The 19222-nt window shown below is 43.3% G+C and overlaps 1 protein-coding gene across 8 annotated transcripts in view; it reads right to left on the bottom strand.

The window, feature by feature from the left end:
* The window catches only part of Rnaseh2b (ribonuclease H2 subunit B), a 50318-nt gene that overhangs the window by 8819 nt on the left and 22277 nt on the right, over positions 1-19222 (bottom strand). For 2 of the 8 annotated variants that reach the window (XM_076930889.1, XM_076930887.1), the window contains 7 exons: positions 18106-18220; positions 14771-14971; positions 12641-12705; positions 11747-11852; positions 8085-8166; positions 6475-6517; positions 1263-1343 (listed from right to left, as the gene is read on the bottom strand). In XM_076930889.1, coding sequence (XP_076787004.1) covers positions 1263-1343; positions 6475-6517; positions 8085-8166; positions 11747-11852; positions 12641-12705; positions 14771-14971; positions 18106-18220 — 693 coding nt within the window. The remainder of the gene's footprint in view (positions 1-1262; positions 1344-6474; positions 6518-8084; positions 8167-11746; positions 11853-12640; positions 12706-14770; positions 14972-18105; positions 18221-19222) is intronic. The other 6 variants (XM_076930891.1, XM_076930890.1, XM_034498279.2 and 3 more) reach the window with 4 other exon arrangements.

Genomic DNA, 19222 nt, shown 5'->3' on the forward strand with positions numbered 1-19222 from the left:
ATGAATGATTCACAATGATTTGTGAATCCTTCTGTGAATTCACAGAATGGGAGAAAGAGCTATTTAGGCAAAACTTAAATTGGAATTTCTTCTGCTACCAAAGCCCAAGGAGTAAAATTGAAAAAGCAACAAAAACAATATGAGGACTAAGCATTGTTAAAATCTAAATGTGAGGTAATATGTCTTGGGATGAGCAAGCATGAAGAAAAAAATGGGGAAATCATAAAGAAATACAAACTATATACCTAAACTCAGAAGAAAAAAAAAAGAATTATAACTGTTTAAAAAAAATCAAGCAAAATGGCTAAAAATATGCTGGGAAATTTCTTGTACCCTGAATGTGTCATGAAAAGAGTTACTAGCCTTTATTTAGAATAAATTCTCACAGATCAACAGAAAAGCATTGCTTTTAAAACACAGAGACAGGCAAGGGTGACGACAACGGACAGTTTGTACAAATGCAAAGGGACAGTAAGCAACCTGGAAAAACAGACCTTTCTAGTTAAGGAACTGTCTCACCTGACAAGCAAAAATTTCAAAAATAAAGGTAGCATTGAGGGCAGACACGGATGCAGGAAGGACACTTGTGGCAGCATCCGGGAGTTAGTTTCCCTGCATTTCTGGAAAGCATTTTAGCTGTCTATTTCAATTGCCTGAAACTCTGAGCTCTGAGTCTTTTTCACTGTGGGTAATAAGTGGTCAGAGAGACAAACAAACCTTGGTCACTAACCTGAACGTCTGAACACAGGAAATGATAAAATTACGACTGTGTGTCATGCCCCACCCCCATGTGGCAAGTGGGGGGGTTAGTGGCACACACATAACGCTAAGACCTAGGTTATAAATGCATCACGTGACTCATGACACATGCGTAACAACCCCAGCAAGGAAAGTTACTCAGCAGACAGCTGTGGGATGCTGAGTGGTGAACTTCGAAGTTTCTTATTTACTCTAATTTCTGAGAACCCTCTCGGCAGGAGTATTGAAAAAAAACGTCTCCTGGAGAAGTTGCTTCCCTCTTATGCACTGTTCTATAAACACAGGGTAAAATTCAGGCTCATTCTGTATGACCATGGCTTTACTTGGATTGGCAAAATCATGTTCACTATTGTGAACAATTCTGAATGAATTATGATGATAGAAATGCAATTTAATCACTTTTTCTGGTCAGAAGTATAAGTGCAGTCAACAGTGCAGCCATTCTTGGAAACACGCAAGGCCACTGGGGCTGCCAGCATGCCACTACACCTGGACACACATACCTTGCCGGTCTTCAAGTCTTTAGTGTTAAATTTAGTGTAATCTTCTTTTGCTTCTACAGGCTCATCTGATAACTTTAGTTTCTGCAATGTCAGAGCATTGAAGCATATCAGACCTGTTCTCTCACCATCCTTTCAAACAAACATACCCCTGGCACCCATACTTTACAAACTCCTTTACATTTTGACAAGCACCTCAATAACTAAGCCACACATCTCTTCCAAGAAGCAGCCTTGGTGATGACTGGCCACAACTGAGTAGGTCATGACTTGGCTCCCACAGCCCTTCAGTGATATAAACCCACTCTGTATGTATCAGGGGGCTTCTAAGTGGTTACAGACTGAGTGGGTACAGTTGAGAGGCCAAATAAAAGGAATAGAAGTTGGAGACAAAATGCCCCGTCAGGGCCCTGTGCCAGGCGTCCAGCCCTAGCCTGCTCTGATGGCCACTACTGAACACGGCAGCATTATTCTGTCACCAGCTTTGCACAGCTTCCTGCCTCACTTTCTCCTTTCCATTCGGCTCCTTCCCCATTCATCCACACACAAACCTCACACAGCAGGCATCCTGAGGACAGGGGACCTAAACAAACACTCCAAGTGGAAACAGGACTGTGGAGTTAGATCTCAAGTAAAAACTGAAAACAGAAACAAAGCTAACCAAAGTACATGTACTTACTCACTTATGTGCATGTGTGGGTATGTCCATGCCACAGCACATACGTGAAAGACAATGGACAACCTGAGGATCTTGGCTCTCTGCTTTTATTACAAAGATCCTGAAGATCAAACAAGCATTGGCAGCGCGCATCCTTATTCCCTGAGCCCTCTTGCTGCCCTGCCTCACCTCTTTTTTTTTTTAAAGTGACATTTACATATATATGTACATACATGTGTATATGTGTTTGTGCATGTGTGTGTCTGTGTGTCTATGTGTGTATTAATTTCAATCTTAATACACACATCTTGTCCGTTAGGCCCAGTACAGTCAAACCTTCACATATTTTCACCATTCACAAGGTCCCTTTGTACCTAAGCATGTGTGACTTCTGTGACCAGCTGGGCCATGCCCTTAGCATCAGGTGATCACAGTGTAGAAAGGAAGTCCCACCACAGTCTACACAGAGAAAGCACAGCAGGGTGGATGGGCCTTGCTGCTGTGCAGAGGGCAGACCGCATGGTATTCACAACTTGGTCTTACACAGACTTTAGCTCCTCTGGAAAACCAGATACATACACGATAGCACCAGAGCCTTGAGGATGCAGACTCATGCTCACTTCCTCCTTCACAGCCCCCAGGACACAAGATAAAGACATGAAATTTCTGAAATTCCTTGTTTGCCATAAGAAACAGGAAGAGGGATTTCCTTGGCCACAGAGCAATCTCTAGCAAAGAAATTGTCAAAAGCAAAGGTAGGCTTACTATACAATAATGACCCACCAGCACAAAGTAACTGGCTGCCTGCCAGGTGTGGTGGCACTTTGGAGGCTGAGGCAAGCAGACTGTTATGAGTTCAAGGTCAACCTGGACTACAGAGTGAGCTGCAGCCTAACTTGAACTATTGAATCAGACTCTGTCTAAAGATAAGACAAAAGAATACGCCTTCCCATCCAGGTATGGTATGGAGGTGCACATGCACCACACGGGCCTTCAGCCAGAAGAGCCTGGGTAGCTCACCAGCTGCTACCCAGCTGGCGGCTGACAATATTAAGACTGAACATGAAGTCATGAAGATGCGTCCCTTCTCTATGGCAAGTATGTCTCCATTGACTCAGGGTGGTGTCCAGCTGCTTGGAGACCTAGCAGAGGCTGCAAAGGCTAAGAACATGTCAGAGATGACCCTACGTTAGTACCATCCTTTACCCTGACCAAAGAAACTTCTCTTTAAAGCAATCATGGCTAATGTAGACTTGTGGTGCTGAGTCAAAGTTCTGAGAGCACATGGCTATTGAGTGCTCAGCCTTCTGTGGGACAGCCACACTCCTGTAAGGCTGTCTTACATGCAGGGGGATGGCTGCCATGCACAAACTCATGACAGCTGCACAGACTTGCAGAGGGAATGGACACGACATAGCCAGTAATCATTCGATTTTTGACAAAGTGGGACTTGTAGGTCCCGGTCCCACCTAGGCCAACTAATGGCAGTTGGGGACTTGGAGGAGAAAGTTATTGTCATCGCTTGATGTAGCAACTGGTGAGCAACCCAGGTTCCAGGGGACAGCTCCACATACATGCCCACAAAGTTGGGGAGTGCAGGTGGGGGAAGGAAATGGTTAAACCCAGTGGGCTACAAAGCAATACCAAGGATCGGAGGAAGGAGGGGGACTGGTGGCAGTGGGGGAGGCTGAATAAAGGAGTGGCAGCAGAATATATTACATATATGCATATTAATTATATGCATGCAAATTAATTTAAAAATATATCACAGAGAGATGGCATTATAAAGCACTTGACATGCCTCATTTCACTGGAAAGTCAAACACAGAAACCTACTGTTGTTCACTGCTGGTACACGTATGTACTGTACTAAGGACAAGTCATACACATGTTCAACATGCAGTAAGAGAAGAGGAGCTTCACAAATTCACATCCACAAGAAAAACCAGTTAAAGTATCTATTAAAGGAGAACAGGAAAAGAAGAGGAAGGGATGGGAGGGAAGAGAAATAAGGGGGCGTGAGGAGGAAAGTGAAGGGGGGAAGGCAGAGAGGAGGGACTATCTTCTGCTTGTGACTTGTTTTTAGCTAATTCTGGCATTATTCTTCTAGATACACCAGGAAATAATGAAATGTGGTATTTCTGTTATTCTGGTATATAAAAGTCTGAATCATTAAGGACTGTACAGTTGCTTCTGGAGACTTGAATAAGTGGATCAGAAAGACATACAAAGAACAAAAAAACTTGACTAAACAAGCATGTTCCAGGAAGAGAAGGAGGCGGTGGTCCCTAGACCAATGTCCTCTGGTCTTCAGCTATCACAGTACAGATGCTAAGTTCCATACAACCCCTATAACTATATGCACAGACTCCTGAAAACAAGCACTCATCTTATAAAAAAAACAGCCAACTCTTGGACACAATCAAGTGCTGCTTAATGGGTTTTGGGAGGTGGGGTGGAGCTGGGGGGTGGTCCAGACAGGGTTTCTTTCTGTAGCCCTGGCTGTCCTTGAACTCACTTAATAGACCAAGAACTCAGAACTCAGAGATCCACCTGCCTCTGTCTCCTCAGTGCTAGGATGAAAGGTATGAGCCCCCACACCCAGCTGTGCTAAACAACAGCATATCCTCCAGCAGCGTGTTCTCTGCACACTAGAATCCCGAGACGGCAACAGTCTAGAGACCGAGGCTCAGAAGCATGAGATGCTGAAGTCTAAACATTGGCAAACTAAGGCCCATAGCCAAATCCAGCCAGCCCTGAGTTTTATGAAGGAGATTTTCTTGAAGCACAGACTTGCTGTGTGCCACAGGGGCTGTGCTCTCACTATGCACCAAAGCTGGGCAGTCTGACCACTCACTGTCTGCTTCAGTCTCACCACTGTCTAAAGCAGTGGTTCTCCACCTGTGGATCCAGACCCCTTTGGGGGTTGACCAACCCTTTCCCAAGGGTTGCCTAAGACCATCAGAAAACACAGATAATTTACATTACAGTTTATAACAGTAGCAGAATTACAGTTATGAATCAACAGTAAAAATAATTTTATGGTTGGGGTCACCACACATGAGGAACTGTAAAAGGGTCACAGCATTCAGAAGGTTGAGAACCACTGCCCTACACTAACACTGATGACTTCCACCTTCCCAGAAGATGCTTCTAAAGCTGCCACCACCCTGGCCCAGCAACCAGGACATGAAAAGGCCCTGTGCATGCTGGCCAGCCTGAAGGCCAGAACAATGAACACTCGGGAGAGTCGTTAACCACAGCATGCCATCCTCAAGGCACCCATTCTTCTGCTGTTGTTTCAGACTCTCAAGCGTGTATATCTGTTCCCATCTTGGGAGTAACACATAGGGATCTAAGATGTGGCCAGCTGTGAGGCAGGCTACAGTTGTGACCATGTATAGCTGACACCTGGCTTCTCCATTTGGATCTAGGAAATTAACACAAGCTGTGGGAGAAGTTAGGGTAGCAATTCTGAAAAAGGAAGGTATCCCCAAAAGGCCAGGGAGATAAATGCTTGCCACGCTAATAAGAGAACTGGAGTTCTCCGGAACGTGGAGCAATCCAGATCCCTCATAACAAAGTAGATACAGTGACACATGCTTGTAATCCTAGCAATGGGGGGACAGAGACAAGTAGATCCCCTGGGATTTTGAGGGCCACCCTGGCCTACTTGGTGAGCTCCAGGACAGTAAGACACAAACAACCAAGTAGGAAAACAAGGTGGACAGTGTTTCCTGAAGGACCGTCCTCTGGCCTTTGCATGCATGTGTGTACATGTGTGAGGACACATGCGTATACACATGAGCACAAACACAAAGAATTCTATTAACAGATGACAATCATACACAATACTCATTTTAAACTCAGTGAAGAGCTTAGGTCATTCTTTCTTCAAAGGATTCTTTATGTTAGAAAAATCATGCTCTGTGGCCCTTTGTGCCAAGGACAATTACATTTGGCCAAGTGACTTTCATGTAGTCAATGCAAGAAGATTTCTGCCAGCATGGTTGACAGACACTAATAATCCCAGACCCGGGAGGCTGAGGCAGAAGGACTAAGATCAAGGCCAGTCTGAGCCACATGGTGAGACGCTATCTCAAGGAGAAAATAATAATAATAATAATAATAATAATAATACAATAATTATATATCTGTAATATATTTATAAAGACTTACTTTATTTTTATTTATGTATATGTGCATGTATGAAAAGGTATGTGCCAAGAAGGGCATCAAATCCTCTTGAGCTGAAGTTATAGGTGGCTCACAGCCACCTATATCTTGGGTGCTGGGAACTGAACTCTGGCTTTCTGCACAAGGAGCAAGCACCTCAGCCCTTTGGCCTCGACCTATGTGTGCTAATAGTGCAAATGTACTAATGTAGTACATTGCTAAATGTACAAATGAAGACAGTCATATAATCCAGAGTTCAAGAGATACCAAGTCATGCAAGATAGATTCTGCATAGTTTAAAACAGATAGTAAAGGCTGAAGTAATGGGTAGTGTACAGTGTTTTTCTAAATCCCTAAAGATATCTTATCCCAGTTTCTTACCTTTGATGGAGGGTTAGACAATGAAGCTGGAGGTTCTGGAAGCCTAAGGAAGTTAAAAATAAGAACCATGGTCATGGCTTCTCATAGACAAGGCCAAGGGAATAGAGTCTCATCGGGTGGGGAGTTCTGACTTCCACACACTGTCCTGCTCACCCCAGTGAAGAAGGCAGTTTCACTGAATGAACAGATGGAGATGTCTATGAGAAGACACAGGAGAACCATCTGCTGAAGTGAGCAGCCTTGCTTTTGCCACCATGATCGCGTTTTGGTGGAAGGGCATTGTTTCCTTCATAAATGACAACGCAGTATTTATTTAAAAGTGAAAAGTATTTAACTGTTGGGAAAACCACATGAGCGCCATCTTTTTTTCTACCAAAGAAGAGTTTACTTTGCATTATCTTTCACCCAAAATATTTAACTTAAATTTCAGTGGAAAGAAAAGATCAATGCAAGAAATGGAAAGGAAACAACAGCCTCTATCAAGACTTGGGAATCCAGAGAAACATCAAGCAGAAAGACAATAAGTGCAAGCTTTCCACATCTGTAACTAGTAAAGGAACCAGCTTCCCCTATAATTTTTTGAAGTAGGTGTGCTGGATAGTTTTTATTGTCAACTTGACACAACCTAGAATCCCCCAGGATGAGGGAACCTCAACTGAAGAACTGCCTAGAACAGACTGACTGGCCCATGGGCATCTGTGAGAGACTGTCTAGACTGATGAAAAAGGGCCCACTTCAGGCAGCTCCATCTCTGGGGGGGGGAGGGCGTAAGCAAGCTAAGAAGCAGTGTTCTTACTACCATGGTTTCTGCTCCAGGTTCCTGCTCAGGTTTCCTTTGAAAATGGGCTGTAGGATGAAACAATCCCTTCCTTCCCCAGGTTGGTTTTGGTTAGTAATATGGCACAGCAACAGAAAGCAAACCAGGACAGTAGGACCTATACAGTTTGCTGTAAGTAGCAACTATATTATTATCTACTACAGAGCAAAGAAGAAAAAGGATTTAATCAGATCAGGAAAAACTATAAATCGTCACACATAAAACTTTAATACCAACTACTAATATCTTGAAAATTAACAAGAAAAAGAAAGTCTTTAGAACATATTAAAGATCTTTTTAAAGGAAGGCTACAAATCGCGTCGTCCTCAAAACCAGCCACTTGTCAGCCCTCAGGACACTGCTCTGCCGTGACCTGCGCACTCAGCACCATGAAAGTACTTGGTGAAGACCTTGTAACTGTGAATGAGACATACTATGGAACTTTAAACAAATTTAAAACTATTACCATCTGCTTTTCACTTCCCATCTCTCTTAAAATGACCACAAAGAACCAAATTAACTGTCATAGGAATAAAATTTTAATACATAACTTTTTCTAAAACTGCACAAAATAATAATTTTAAGGCTAAACTTAAGTTGTTAAAATCAGTTTCTACCCAATCAAATCATTCTACTTAATGTTCATTAGAAAAAATTTCCAGTTTACACAGTATGAGACAGCCTATGGATAACAGCCCACTACAACCTGCCATGCCATGCCATAGAGAAACCTCCTGTCAGAAAGAAACACAGAGGAGCTTGAGAATTAGGACTGAAGATGGATGACACTTACTTCAAGAACTTGGATAAATCATCACTTAATTCTTTAGGGATGTAATCAGAGATCAGACCATGGGCATATTGAACATAATCTTCTGAAACAAACAGGATAGGGAATGAAAGAAAAATAATTAGTAATAATTAATAGTGGCTTGAGTCAAACTGATTCAAAATCAAATTCTTGCTCTATGCGGTTTTGGAAATTCACTTAAACTTTAGTTTCAGTTTCTGCATTGAAGAAACAGGGTTACTAAGACCTACCCATTAGTAGCGGAGACATAAAGTGGATCAGATGCAATATGGGATGTTGCCACAGATGTGACTGCACAGAGGATGGGCCTGAATACCACTGCACACGTGAATAACACTGGCCACACCCAGGCCAGCTTTCTTAGCTGAATTTCCAAATGTAAGCAAAACTGCACACCAGCTGAAACTGTATGAACTATTTGTGTGTCTTTTTAATGGCTTCTTTTTCACAAACTTACTTTAATAAAGAAGAAAGCTAGAGGAGGGGGAGGGAAAAGAGAGCCAGTTCAGATATGGGAGATAAGGGAGAAGTACAGAGGGTCAGGAATTTGAAAACAGGTGTGTAGCAGTGGGAGAGGGGCAGCTGGGGGTAGCCACTAGAAAGTCCCAGATGCCAAGGACCCAAGAGGTTCCCAGGACCCAACAGGGAAGACTTTAGCTGAAATACCCAACAAAGGGGAGATATAACCTACAGAGACCATATCCAGTAGAAAGGCACAGCCCCTGGTTGAGGGTCAGGGCCACCTACCCACCTCAAAAATATTAATCCAGTATTCCTTCTGTCAAAAGAAAATGCAGGAACAAAGAATGGAGCAGGAACTAAAGAAAAGGCCATCTAGAGACTGCCCCACCTAGGGATCCATCCCATCTGCTGACACCAAACCCTGATACTATTGCTGATGCCAAGAAGTGGTTACTGAGGAGCCCAGTACAGCTGTCCCCTGAGAGGCTTTGCCAGAGCTGGACCAATACAGATATGTGGATATACATAGCTAAACATTAAACTGAGTGTGGGGACCCCAATGGGGAAGTTAGGGTAAGAACTGAAGGGGTTTGCTACCTCATAGGAAGAACAACAATATCAACCAACCAGAACCCCCAAAGCTCCCAGAGATGGAACCACCAACCAAAGAGTAAACAACAGGTACCCATGGCTCCAGACGCACGTGTTGCAGAAGATTGCCTTATCTGGGAGGAGAGCCCCTTGGTCCTGTGGAGGCTTGATGACCCAGGATAGGGGAACGCTAGGGTACTGAGACAGGAGTGGGTGGGTGGGTGGGTGGGGGAGTACCCTCATAGAGGCAGGGGGAGGGGGAGGTAATACTGGGCTTGTGGGGGGGAAACTGGGAAGGGGGATAAAATTTGGAATGTTAAATAAAAAAATAACCAATAAAAATGAAAAAAAAATAAAGCTAATTATTGAACAGAATGAGTATGCTCCCTTCAAAGAAATAAAGCAAAATAAGTAAAATCATTTACATGATTTTTATCTTCTAGGCATTTGCTTTGTAAGAATTCAAACATTTACACACACCCACACATCCACACTCTCCCACAGCGACAGAACAGGAAGAACAGTGGACTCAGCAGAATGTAGAATCATTAACAATTCTAGTGTTCAGAACCATGCAAACTACAGCTCTAACATCAATGGGATACAGTTAAAAAGAATGTTTCCAAACGCCAATCATAGCTCAGTATGGGACCCGTATGGAATACAGGAAGAATGCTGTGTGCAACAAAGGATGGGAAAAGCACACGGGCACACGTGTGCAAAGCCATGTTCAGGTTCATTCCCGCCTTCCTGGTAAGGGAGCCGCGTTCATCAGTATTACTTTTAAAATGACAGTCTGGCCTTTAATCAGTTGATACAAAAGTGAAAATTTTCATCAGACTCTCCTCAATTCTGGGTAGTAAGTACTCACTGGGAACAGGAAGTGCCAAACTACTGTACGGAAGCCGCAACCCAGCCAGCTCACTTGCTGCTTCTAACACCATGCTGTTAGGCTGGAGTCTGCGGTGTCCCATAGACTCTCATGTTCTGGGCACTGTTTATAGAGTGGGTGGTGTTGGTCTGAAGGTTGTGGAGCCCAAGGGAGGTGGGGCACATCAGCAGTGGAGGAGGGCTTTGAAAGAAATGCCTGCCCTTGGTTCGGGCTTCACTCTGCTTCCTGTCTGATACCACTTGGCACAAGTTCCTGCCATTATGGATGGATCCATTTGACAGAAACAGTGCAAAGTGCATAAGGCAGCTTCATGGTGGAAGAGTGAGAACAGGCCAGCCAGAGCCTCTACTGGGGAGGCCTGCTGCCAGCACTGCACTCAGAGCCAGACTTACCAGCCAGAAGTCACCTACCTCACTGGGACCACAGGTTTCTATCTTTTAAAATTAGATCTATCTAAATAATTTCTAAGATCCCTCTTCCTACTTAAAAAATAGTACTAGTTCTTAGTAATTGATTGGTTTGATCTATCCACCCATCAAGCAACTTGACTCAGACTTCTGTCTGACTTGACTCTTCTTAAAGACACTAAAGACACTGGTTACTGGTGCACTGAGTCCAGCAAACATGCTGCCCACCACTCCCAGCACAGCTCTGGCTACAAGCAAGGTGTTGGAAATCAGATGCAAACGGATACGAAGCAAGCACTGTTCCTTGTGCTGTTTTGTGCGTCGGCTTTATTAGTTTCCCACAGTGCCTGGGGACTCTTCCCAGGGCCTTGTGTGTAGGCAATACTTGATTTGTGCGCTACATCCCCAACCCATGTGCTCATTTTGTTTATGGCTGATGTGAGAAATTGGGAATTGTAACTCAGAACAAGTAAATGCTGATTTGAATTTAAGGTCAGAAGAATTTCTGTCCCACCACTGAAGAATGTGAACTGCATTACATAGCTGTTTTTATTTAACTACACATAGAAAGATAAAGGGTTTCTATGTAGGAAAAAGCAAACTAAAGTACCTTAATAATCTGTAAGAAAAGGCATTTCTAATGAGGTCTGGTCTTAAAATACCAAGCAGGATGGCTGAGGAAGCAGGGCAGTGGTGGAGTCTGCCCAGCATGCCTGAGACTCTTGGTTCAGTCCAGATGGATACGGAAAGAAAGGAAGGGAAGGAAGAAAAGATAGAAATAGAAACCCAAAAGAAACATTTGCCAAGTGAGTTAATTTTCACTGCTAAAACATAAAGAACCCTCCCAGGAGGACTGAGATACTGGGAATGTAAACAGCCAGCTTCCACTGAGCCCCTGAGGCAGGATGACCTTCAGGCCAAAGGCCAAAGGCCAAAGGTCATGCAGTCTATCTGAGAGCCTCCATCAGCAGTCCTGTGGCTTCACTGTTTGCCATCGAGGAATTTGGCACAGCCTTACCTCTTATGACGTGCCTGGTATACCTGTCATGTTAGAAACACTTTGACTGGGATACTATCACCATTAGTATAAAACATTATTCACCTAACAAATGATTCAAAAATTTGTTTGGTCACAATTAGGCTTCAAGTAGTGACTTAAGGCTGGAAACAGTGTCTGAGATCAGAGGAACACCTGCTCACATGTGTGAGCACACGGGAGAACAGGAAGCTCCTACAGTTTGGAACCCTCAGAGAGCTGACAGAGGTTAACTTGGCGACAACCTCTGGCTTACCTTCCTTGTCCCTGGAAACCTGAACACCAGAGAAATATGCAGATGACTGTACCCGGGCTCCAACATTGACATTATTGGCTTTCAATGCCGCCACAGTTTGGTTGACCTAGGAGGTAAACACAAGGATGTAGTTCCAACCTAACTTTAGAATGCAATGGCTCTTCAGATGGCTTTGGCCCACCTGATATCCAGGAAATACTTAAGCACCTAAACTATCTTTGCCAGCTGTGGTAGTTAAAGTAAGAATGACTCCATAGACTTATATATTTGAAAGCTTAGTCACCAAGGAGTGAAACTCTTGGAATTAGAAAGATTAGGAGGCATAGCCTTGTAGGAGTAGGTATCATCTTGCTGGAGGAAGCAAGGTTTCGAGAGCCCACGTCAGGTCCAGTCTCTTACTTCTGTCTATGGATCAGGATGTAGTTCTCTGCTACTGCTCCAGTGCCATGCTCACCACCATGATGATAATGGACCAAACCTCTGAGACTGTCAGCCCACCTCCAATTAAATAAATTCTTTGATAAGAGTTGCCTTGGTCATGGTGCCTCTTCACAGCAAGAGACCAGTGACTCAGACAGCGGCTGTCAGAAGAGGTGGCTGCACAGTCAAAGGGAGCCTAGTGCTGAATGATCTCAACACAAGGGCTTTCTGAGACCGACACAACCTAATGGGGGTCACTGTGAGAATGGAGAGAAACGACTCTAGAATTAACCTGCTCCACTCCAGTTATGTGAGTAACATCTAACAACAAGAACTCCTGGCACTCAGGGGCAGGACCAAGCAATCAAAGAAAACCAGGTTCTGCTCAACCTCGACTCTCTACAGGCATTTTTTTTTTTTCTGCATGTCAAGGTGGTCCCGGATCTGGTCTTGTCAGCTTGCGAGGCCACACACCTTCTTCTCCAGCCACTTCAATGTCTTCTCTGAGCTGTACTTATAGTACTTCTTGCTGTTCACTTCTGCATTGAATTAAAAGAGAAAAGTAAGGACCTCAGTACAATGCATTAAACTAACACAAACCGGAAACTTCTAACACAAACACATACACAAGTCAGTAACCTCGACATTTCATAGCAGTGTGCATTACTCAGAAACTCAGACCTGAGAACATGCTTGAGATAGTTTAAAAAAAAAAAAAAAAATCCTAAGCAGAGCTGGCTGCCTTGGAAATCAACCAGCACCAATCGAGCAAGAGTTAAAGGAACCCAACTCATACAAACAACCCAGAAGAAAATACTTTTTAAAAGGCAGCCAACTAACATGCTAAGAAATCTTATTTTTTATGAACAATCCACTTCAATATTTTCAATAAAACACATTCCTTTTCAATAAGAATGGAAATCCCAAGTTTTGGGGTGGGAATCAAAGTAAGACAGGCAGCTGGGAAAATCACTGTACATATTTAAAGGGGGTGGGGTCAAAATCTTAGTATCTACTGAGTGCTTCGCTGGTGGGATTCGTGACCCCCTAAAAGCACAGACATATCTTCCTCTTGATGTATTACCAATATAATCAGGGGGATTTAGATCTGTGGTGACCTCAGCGTGGTCCTTGACAGGGATGAAAATTCCACGGCTTATAAATGACACTTCCTTTCTTCACAATGCACCTGGCTTTATACTCCGAGTCATTAAACAGGGACCTCCCGTGTGACACATTTTATTTTGAGGCTCTCTTCCTCCTCCCAGCAGGCCTTCGCTACAGCCATGCAGGAGTCATCTTTATGACTACTGGAAAGCCTATAGCCAGTGCAGACCCACGGGGAGCCACACGGAATGAGCTCTGCTCTCCTGCTCTGGGCCTTAGGAATGGAACCTGCTTTTCTAAGGTAGTTTACTGAAGTCTATTAAATGATCCTGAGCCCCATGTCAGTGTGTCTCCTCCCCAGTGCAGCATGTGGCTGACGGCATGAAGGACCAGATGAAGCAGGACAGGGAGGGGTCGCCCTACACAGCATCTCTGAGGATGTTACTGGAAATACAACAAGGAAAGGCATTGTACCACAGGGCTAAGAACTGTTGCTCCTCTAGGGCCAGGGCTGCCTGGCCACATGGCTCACTGAGGTACAAGGCTATTAGCCTGGACTACACTCCTCGGAGGCCGTCTCTCGCCCTGTACACAAGTCAGACACTGAACACTCAGCCACTCCACACAGGCATACAGTTTGGTGACTTGTTAGATGCTCCACTCACCCTAAGAGACTTCCTAGAAACCCTCAGTGCTGAAGCCTCTTGTGAAAGATTCACCTCTCTTGTTCACTTCTTTTGTTCTGATCTCCAAAAACTTAGAAGAACCCCTACTTCCTGAGCTCCTTGAGGTAGGCTCCCCTACCCTTTTTGGGTAGAGTCAGAATGAGCTGCCCGTCTGGGTTTATGTACATCTGGCTCACATTGTCACCGTGGAACCATCACTCTCAGACTGTGCCCTTCCCCCAGGCCTGAGCAGGCCTGCAAGTCATTTACCACAATAGACCATGCAACAGTAGGACCTAGGAGAGGCATTGCCTTGCCAGCCTCAGCGCCCTGGAGTCTGCTACGGAGCTAAGAAGAATGGACTGCCTGCTGAGCTAGCCTTGACACCTTCAGGACTGCTATCCCCTTACCCAGCCCCTGGGCTGAACTGAGAAGAGACTCTGGGGGGCGGGGCTTCCCCTTTATATGTGAAAGCAAAATATTAAACTTCGGGCCTTGATCAGAATACTTTGTCTTGGCCCCATGTTTCTCTCGAATTCCCAGGCTTCCTCGCAGGAGAACCCAGTATCCATAGCTACAGACAGCTACATCAAACCTTCTTACTCCAGTATAAAGGAAGTGAGGATTCCTCAGGGGACTGCTGTGAGCACGACAGGAGATAGTACACACAAATCACAGTACAGTGCCTGCCACAAACTTAACTGAAAACAAAACAAACAAACAAACAAACAAACAAAAAAAAAACCAAAAACAAAAACCAGACAATGGCATTTGTAAACAGCAGCAGCGGAAACTGACAAGCTTTTTATATATATCTTCTTGAAGTAAATACCTGCTATGCAGGGTATCTGATACATGACCCTCCCAAAGAATCGAGGAGACCCACAGGGTGAGAACCACAGTTCTAGAGCTTCATAGAAAGGGGTCGTGCAGAGCGTGCTCGACAGTTTCTGAGCGGTATATCCGTGCCGCTGTCCGCTGCAGCTCCATCCTTCGTACAGTGGTGTGGTCCTGGCTACGGAGGCTCCATTTGCTGAACCATCAGAAAGAGCCATTGATTTTTTCCTACATTTGGGCTATTTTGGGATGGTTGCTATTTAAAACAAAACAACAGAAAGGCCATACCTTCATTCAAATTTTTACACTGACACACACTTTAATACGCCTAGAAAAAAAGAATTAGGGGTAGAAGAACTACTGAGTCACATAACACTGTCGAGTGGTCATAACTATGTCTTAAAAATATTTACTAGATGAAAGGCAAGATACACTTTTTTATACCGGTGGCTCTGTGTCTTAAGAAATACTGGAGTTCTTCAGGATCATACAGTTTTGTCCTTTTTCTTCTAGAAGTTAAATCATTTTTGCTTTTGCATTTAATCCAAGCTACTTTGAGTTTCCTTTTCTACCAATGTCCATTATTTTTATGTGGACATATGGTTCAAAAGTCCCTCTCACACTGAACTTCATAACATGTACACGCAAAGCTGTTATCTGTATGTGACCTTGCATCCCAAGACCTTGCTTACTCTAAATCCTACTGTTTTGTGGGTCACTTTGGGTTTGTACACACACAATTCTGTCTACAAGGGAAGAAAGGTATTTTCATGGTGACTCTTCAATCACCTGCCTTCTCCCTTCTTCATATTACTACTGAACCTTCTAAGACATCTTCCAAGAGAAGAGAAGAGAAGAGAAAAGAATGAAATCCTTATCCGAACTGGTCTAAAGGAGAACATACATTCGTCTTTTACAGGATGATATAAGGAGCCTGTCACAGACATCTTCATCAGAGTGTGTCAGTTCACTTCAAATGTATTCCAAGACTGCATTTGCCAACTGCCTTTTCTGTATTTACTCACATGGTTGCAGTTTTCTTTTCTAATATACAATTTTGTGAATTATCCAAACTTTCTAATGTTCAAGAAATTCAGCAATTGGATAATTGGTATGCAAACCTGAATTCTCTCAATGATTTATCGAACAAACTGCCTGAAGTGAACAGAGATTACAATCTTGTTTCATGATATGGGTTTCTGAATTTTGATTCAAGATGACCATTTTAATACAGAGCTAATGACAGAATTTTGCACATGAGTTAACTGCGTTTTTTCAACTCATACTAAAGTGACAAATTGAAAACAACTTGTAATTATTCTTTATTACTTTAGCATTCAAAAGCGGTTATGGGAAGCTTCATTTATGTTACTCATGAAAAAAGAGCTGTCCATCCCAAATATAGCATCAGGGAAGATCTGTAATGAGATGATTCTGACAATTTTGGTACCATATACCTCTAAGAGCCAAAATGGAGCCTAAAGGTAGCCACATAGGAACTAGCAGACCCTCAGATGTAACATTGAGTGCTTCCCCCACAGTGTTTGCTTCTTGGCATCATCACTTTCTTACTTCCAGGAACTGTCACAGTTGCCAGACCATCTGTGACCCTGAACTGCCAATCAGCATGTTCTGTCCAGTGCCCATACTTTTTTTCTTAGCTCTGAAACTATTAGGGTGATTTTTGAAATACTGACACCAAGTTTGCATAGTGTTTCTAATTCGTCAAAACACATTCACAAATGAAAATGAAAACACGATATACCAGAAACTGTGGGACCCAGTAAAAGCAGCTAGAGGGAAGTTTATAGCTAAAAATGCCTACATTGCAACCAACAGCCCCAGCCAGACCTCAAATACTAACTTAATGGAGTACCTCATGTTCTTAAAAAGAACAAGCCAAATTTAAAATTATTAGACAGAATGAAAGAATAAAGACCAGGACAGAAATTAGTTAAAAATAATTCAAAGATCTATATAAAGGATCAAAAAAATAAAAATAAAAATTGGCCTGAAAAGATAAGATTGACAGAGACTTTGCCAAACTAACTAAAAGAAAGAGAAAGAAGGCCCAAAGTAATAAAATTAGAGGAGAAAAGAGACATGACAATATGCACCAAGGAATTTCAAAAGATGGTCACTTGGACCACCTATATTCCAGTGCATTGGAAAATCCTAAAGAAATAGATAAATTTTTAGATCTGTAGGACTTATCAAAATTAAAACAAGACAATATACACAACATATCTACAAGTAGAAATTAATTTATAAGCAAAAGATTTCAGTAGTAATAACATGTCTCCCAACTGAAACCCGACCCAGGTGATCAGTTGCCGAATTTTCAGGCAGTGCTAAAGAATGTTCCTCAAATTATTGCATAAGACTGAAAGAACAATACCGAAGTCATTTCATGAAGCCAGCACCTGACACCCAAACTGAGCAGGGGATACAACAACAAAAGGAACATCACCAGACAGCAATGAGCGTGGGCCTAACAATTCTCAATAAAATACTTGTGAACCAAATCAACAGCATATTAAAGATATCATTCTTCACGATCAAGTTAGCTTCATCCCACATGCAAGCTTTATTAAACATATGAAAATCAGTAAGTTTAATAACAACATATAAATAGACTCAAGAATAGAAATCACATGATCTTCTCAACAGACACAGAAAGAGCCTTTGACAAATCCAACATCTTTTTATGAAGAATAACAAAGAATATAAAGGAGGAATATATTTCAGCACAGCAAAGGCCATGCATGGAAGATGACAGCCAATATTATACTAAATGGGGTAACCTCAAAGTATTTCCTCTAAAACTGGGAATGAGGTGAGGGTGTCCACTCTCTTCATTCTTACTCAAGACAGTGCTTGAAGTCTCAAAGCGCATGAGACACTTGAATGGAAATGTCTTTATGAAGCCCATCACTACAGGCACCAGCATGTGCATCCTTCACTTCCTACTTTCAGAACACCTGGGACTAGGACCTACAACCTTCTCCCCAGCCTGCTCCTCTGGTCCACATTCTGTCTCTTGGATGCTACTGGTACATGTCTCTTGGGCTAGGCTGAGGCTCAATCCCAGAGACATTTTTGACTGTTGCCTTCATATGAGCACCATTACATCACCAGATGCAGATGGTTCTATATCAAAACAGCTGCTCCCCGTAGCTCCACCCACTAAGCTCAGAGCAGTCTTCCAAGTGGACGACTGGCTAAGCACCTTAGCTTCTCCAGAATATACTCCATCCGTTAACTCTCCCTACTGAAAACCTCACAGATCCACACACCCACAGCCTGATTTCAAAGGCTTGTACACCATACCTTTTTCCTCTGTCACATGCCAAAGTGACTTCTCAAGCTCAGGAAATTTCAGCAGCAAGATGCAATCTGGAAACGTGTCATCCACTACGACCTGATCCAAGGGCTGATACTTTCCCTGAAAGAAACATCTGAGTCAGTCAAGGGGCCAAAAACCTAGTCACAGAGCTTCCACACACACACACACACAAAAAGAGGGGGAAAAATGGACCATTCCACAGAAAATCTTTACATAGAACCTGAGCTTCTCATTCCACTGAAGGAGCCTCTGAACTGGGCAAGGTTCATGGGTCATGCCTGTGCTTCTCTTGTGAGGAGGGATTCCAAACAGCAAGCTAGCTCTCTTGAGGGTACAGTCCCTGTGTGAAAAAGAAAATCCCAGGAAAACATAGAAAAGATAGTGGGGACTACCTGAGGATGGTCCAGCTATTCCACATAAAAAAGAGCCAGCTGAGGACTCAAAGCAGAAGTTCCAACTGTCACACAAGCCTAGAACAAGCCCAGACCAGACCCAGAATGTACATCTGTTTCTCTGTCTTCACTCCAGGGCTGAAGAAGAAGAAGAAGAAAAGCCCTCTATTTCAAAAAGAAAAATTCCCAAAGTGAATCCATTCCTCCGAGAGCCATTAGCTGAGGCTTCCAAATTAGACAGAAATAAAGGAAAAGGCGGCTGAGATGTAAGTGCAAAGAAGACACAGGCAGGCTAAGACAGGCCAGACAGACAAGCTGACAGCCTGGCTGTTAGGAACGAGCCATGCAAGCATTCTCAGGTGCAGTTTCTCTTAACTCTACTAATGGCAGGGGAAAGCGTATCTGATGAAGACAGTCTGATTAGGGAGCCAGGCTTGGGAGCAGATGCACTGTCTGTCCAGGTCCCACTCTGCCTCTGTTTTTGAAACCAAACTTCTAGAGACAGACAGTGCGACTGATCGATTTTCTCTGGTTTTCAAGGTGAATCCTCTCATTTCTTTCACAGTACACGTGATAACTTGTTATATTTTTCCATTAGGCTAAACGGCCAGACATGCCTGACTGAAATGCTCCACCATCTAAGCCAGGCTCCCCAGTGGTGCATTCTTTAGGCTTCTACTTGAACACTTTGTTTTCTATGACCAACCAG

Source organism: Arvicanthis niloticus, chromosome 3, assembly GCF_011762505.2.
Source record: "Arvicanthis niloticus isolate mArvNil1 chromosome 3, mArvNil1.pat.X, whole genome shotgun sequence".
NCBI classification, from domain to species: Eukaryota; Metazoa; Chordata; class Mammalia; order Rodentia; family Muridae; genus Arvicanthis; species Arvicanthis niloticus.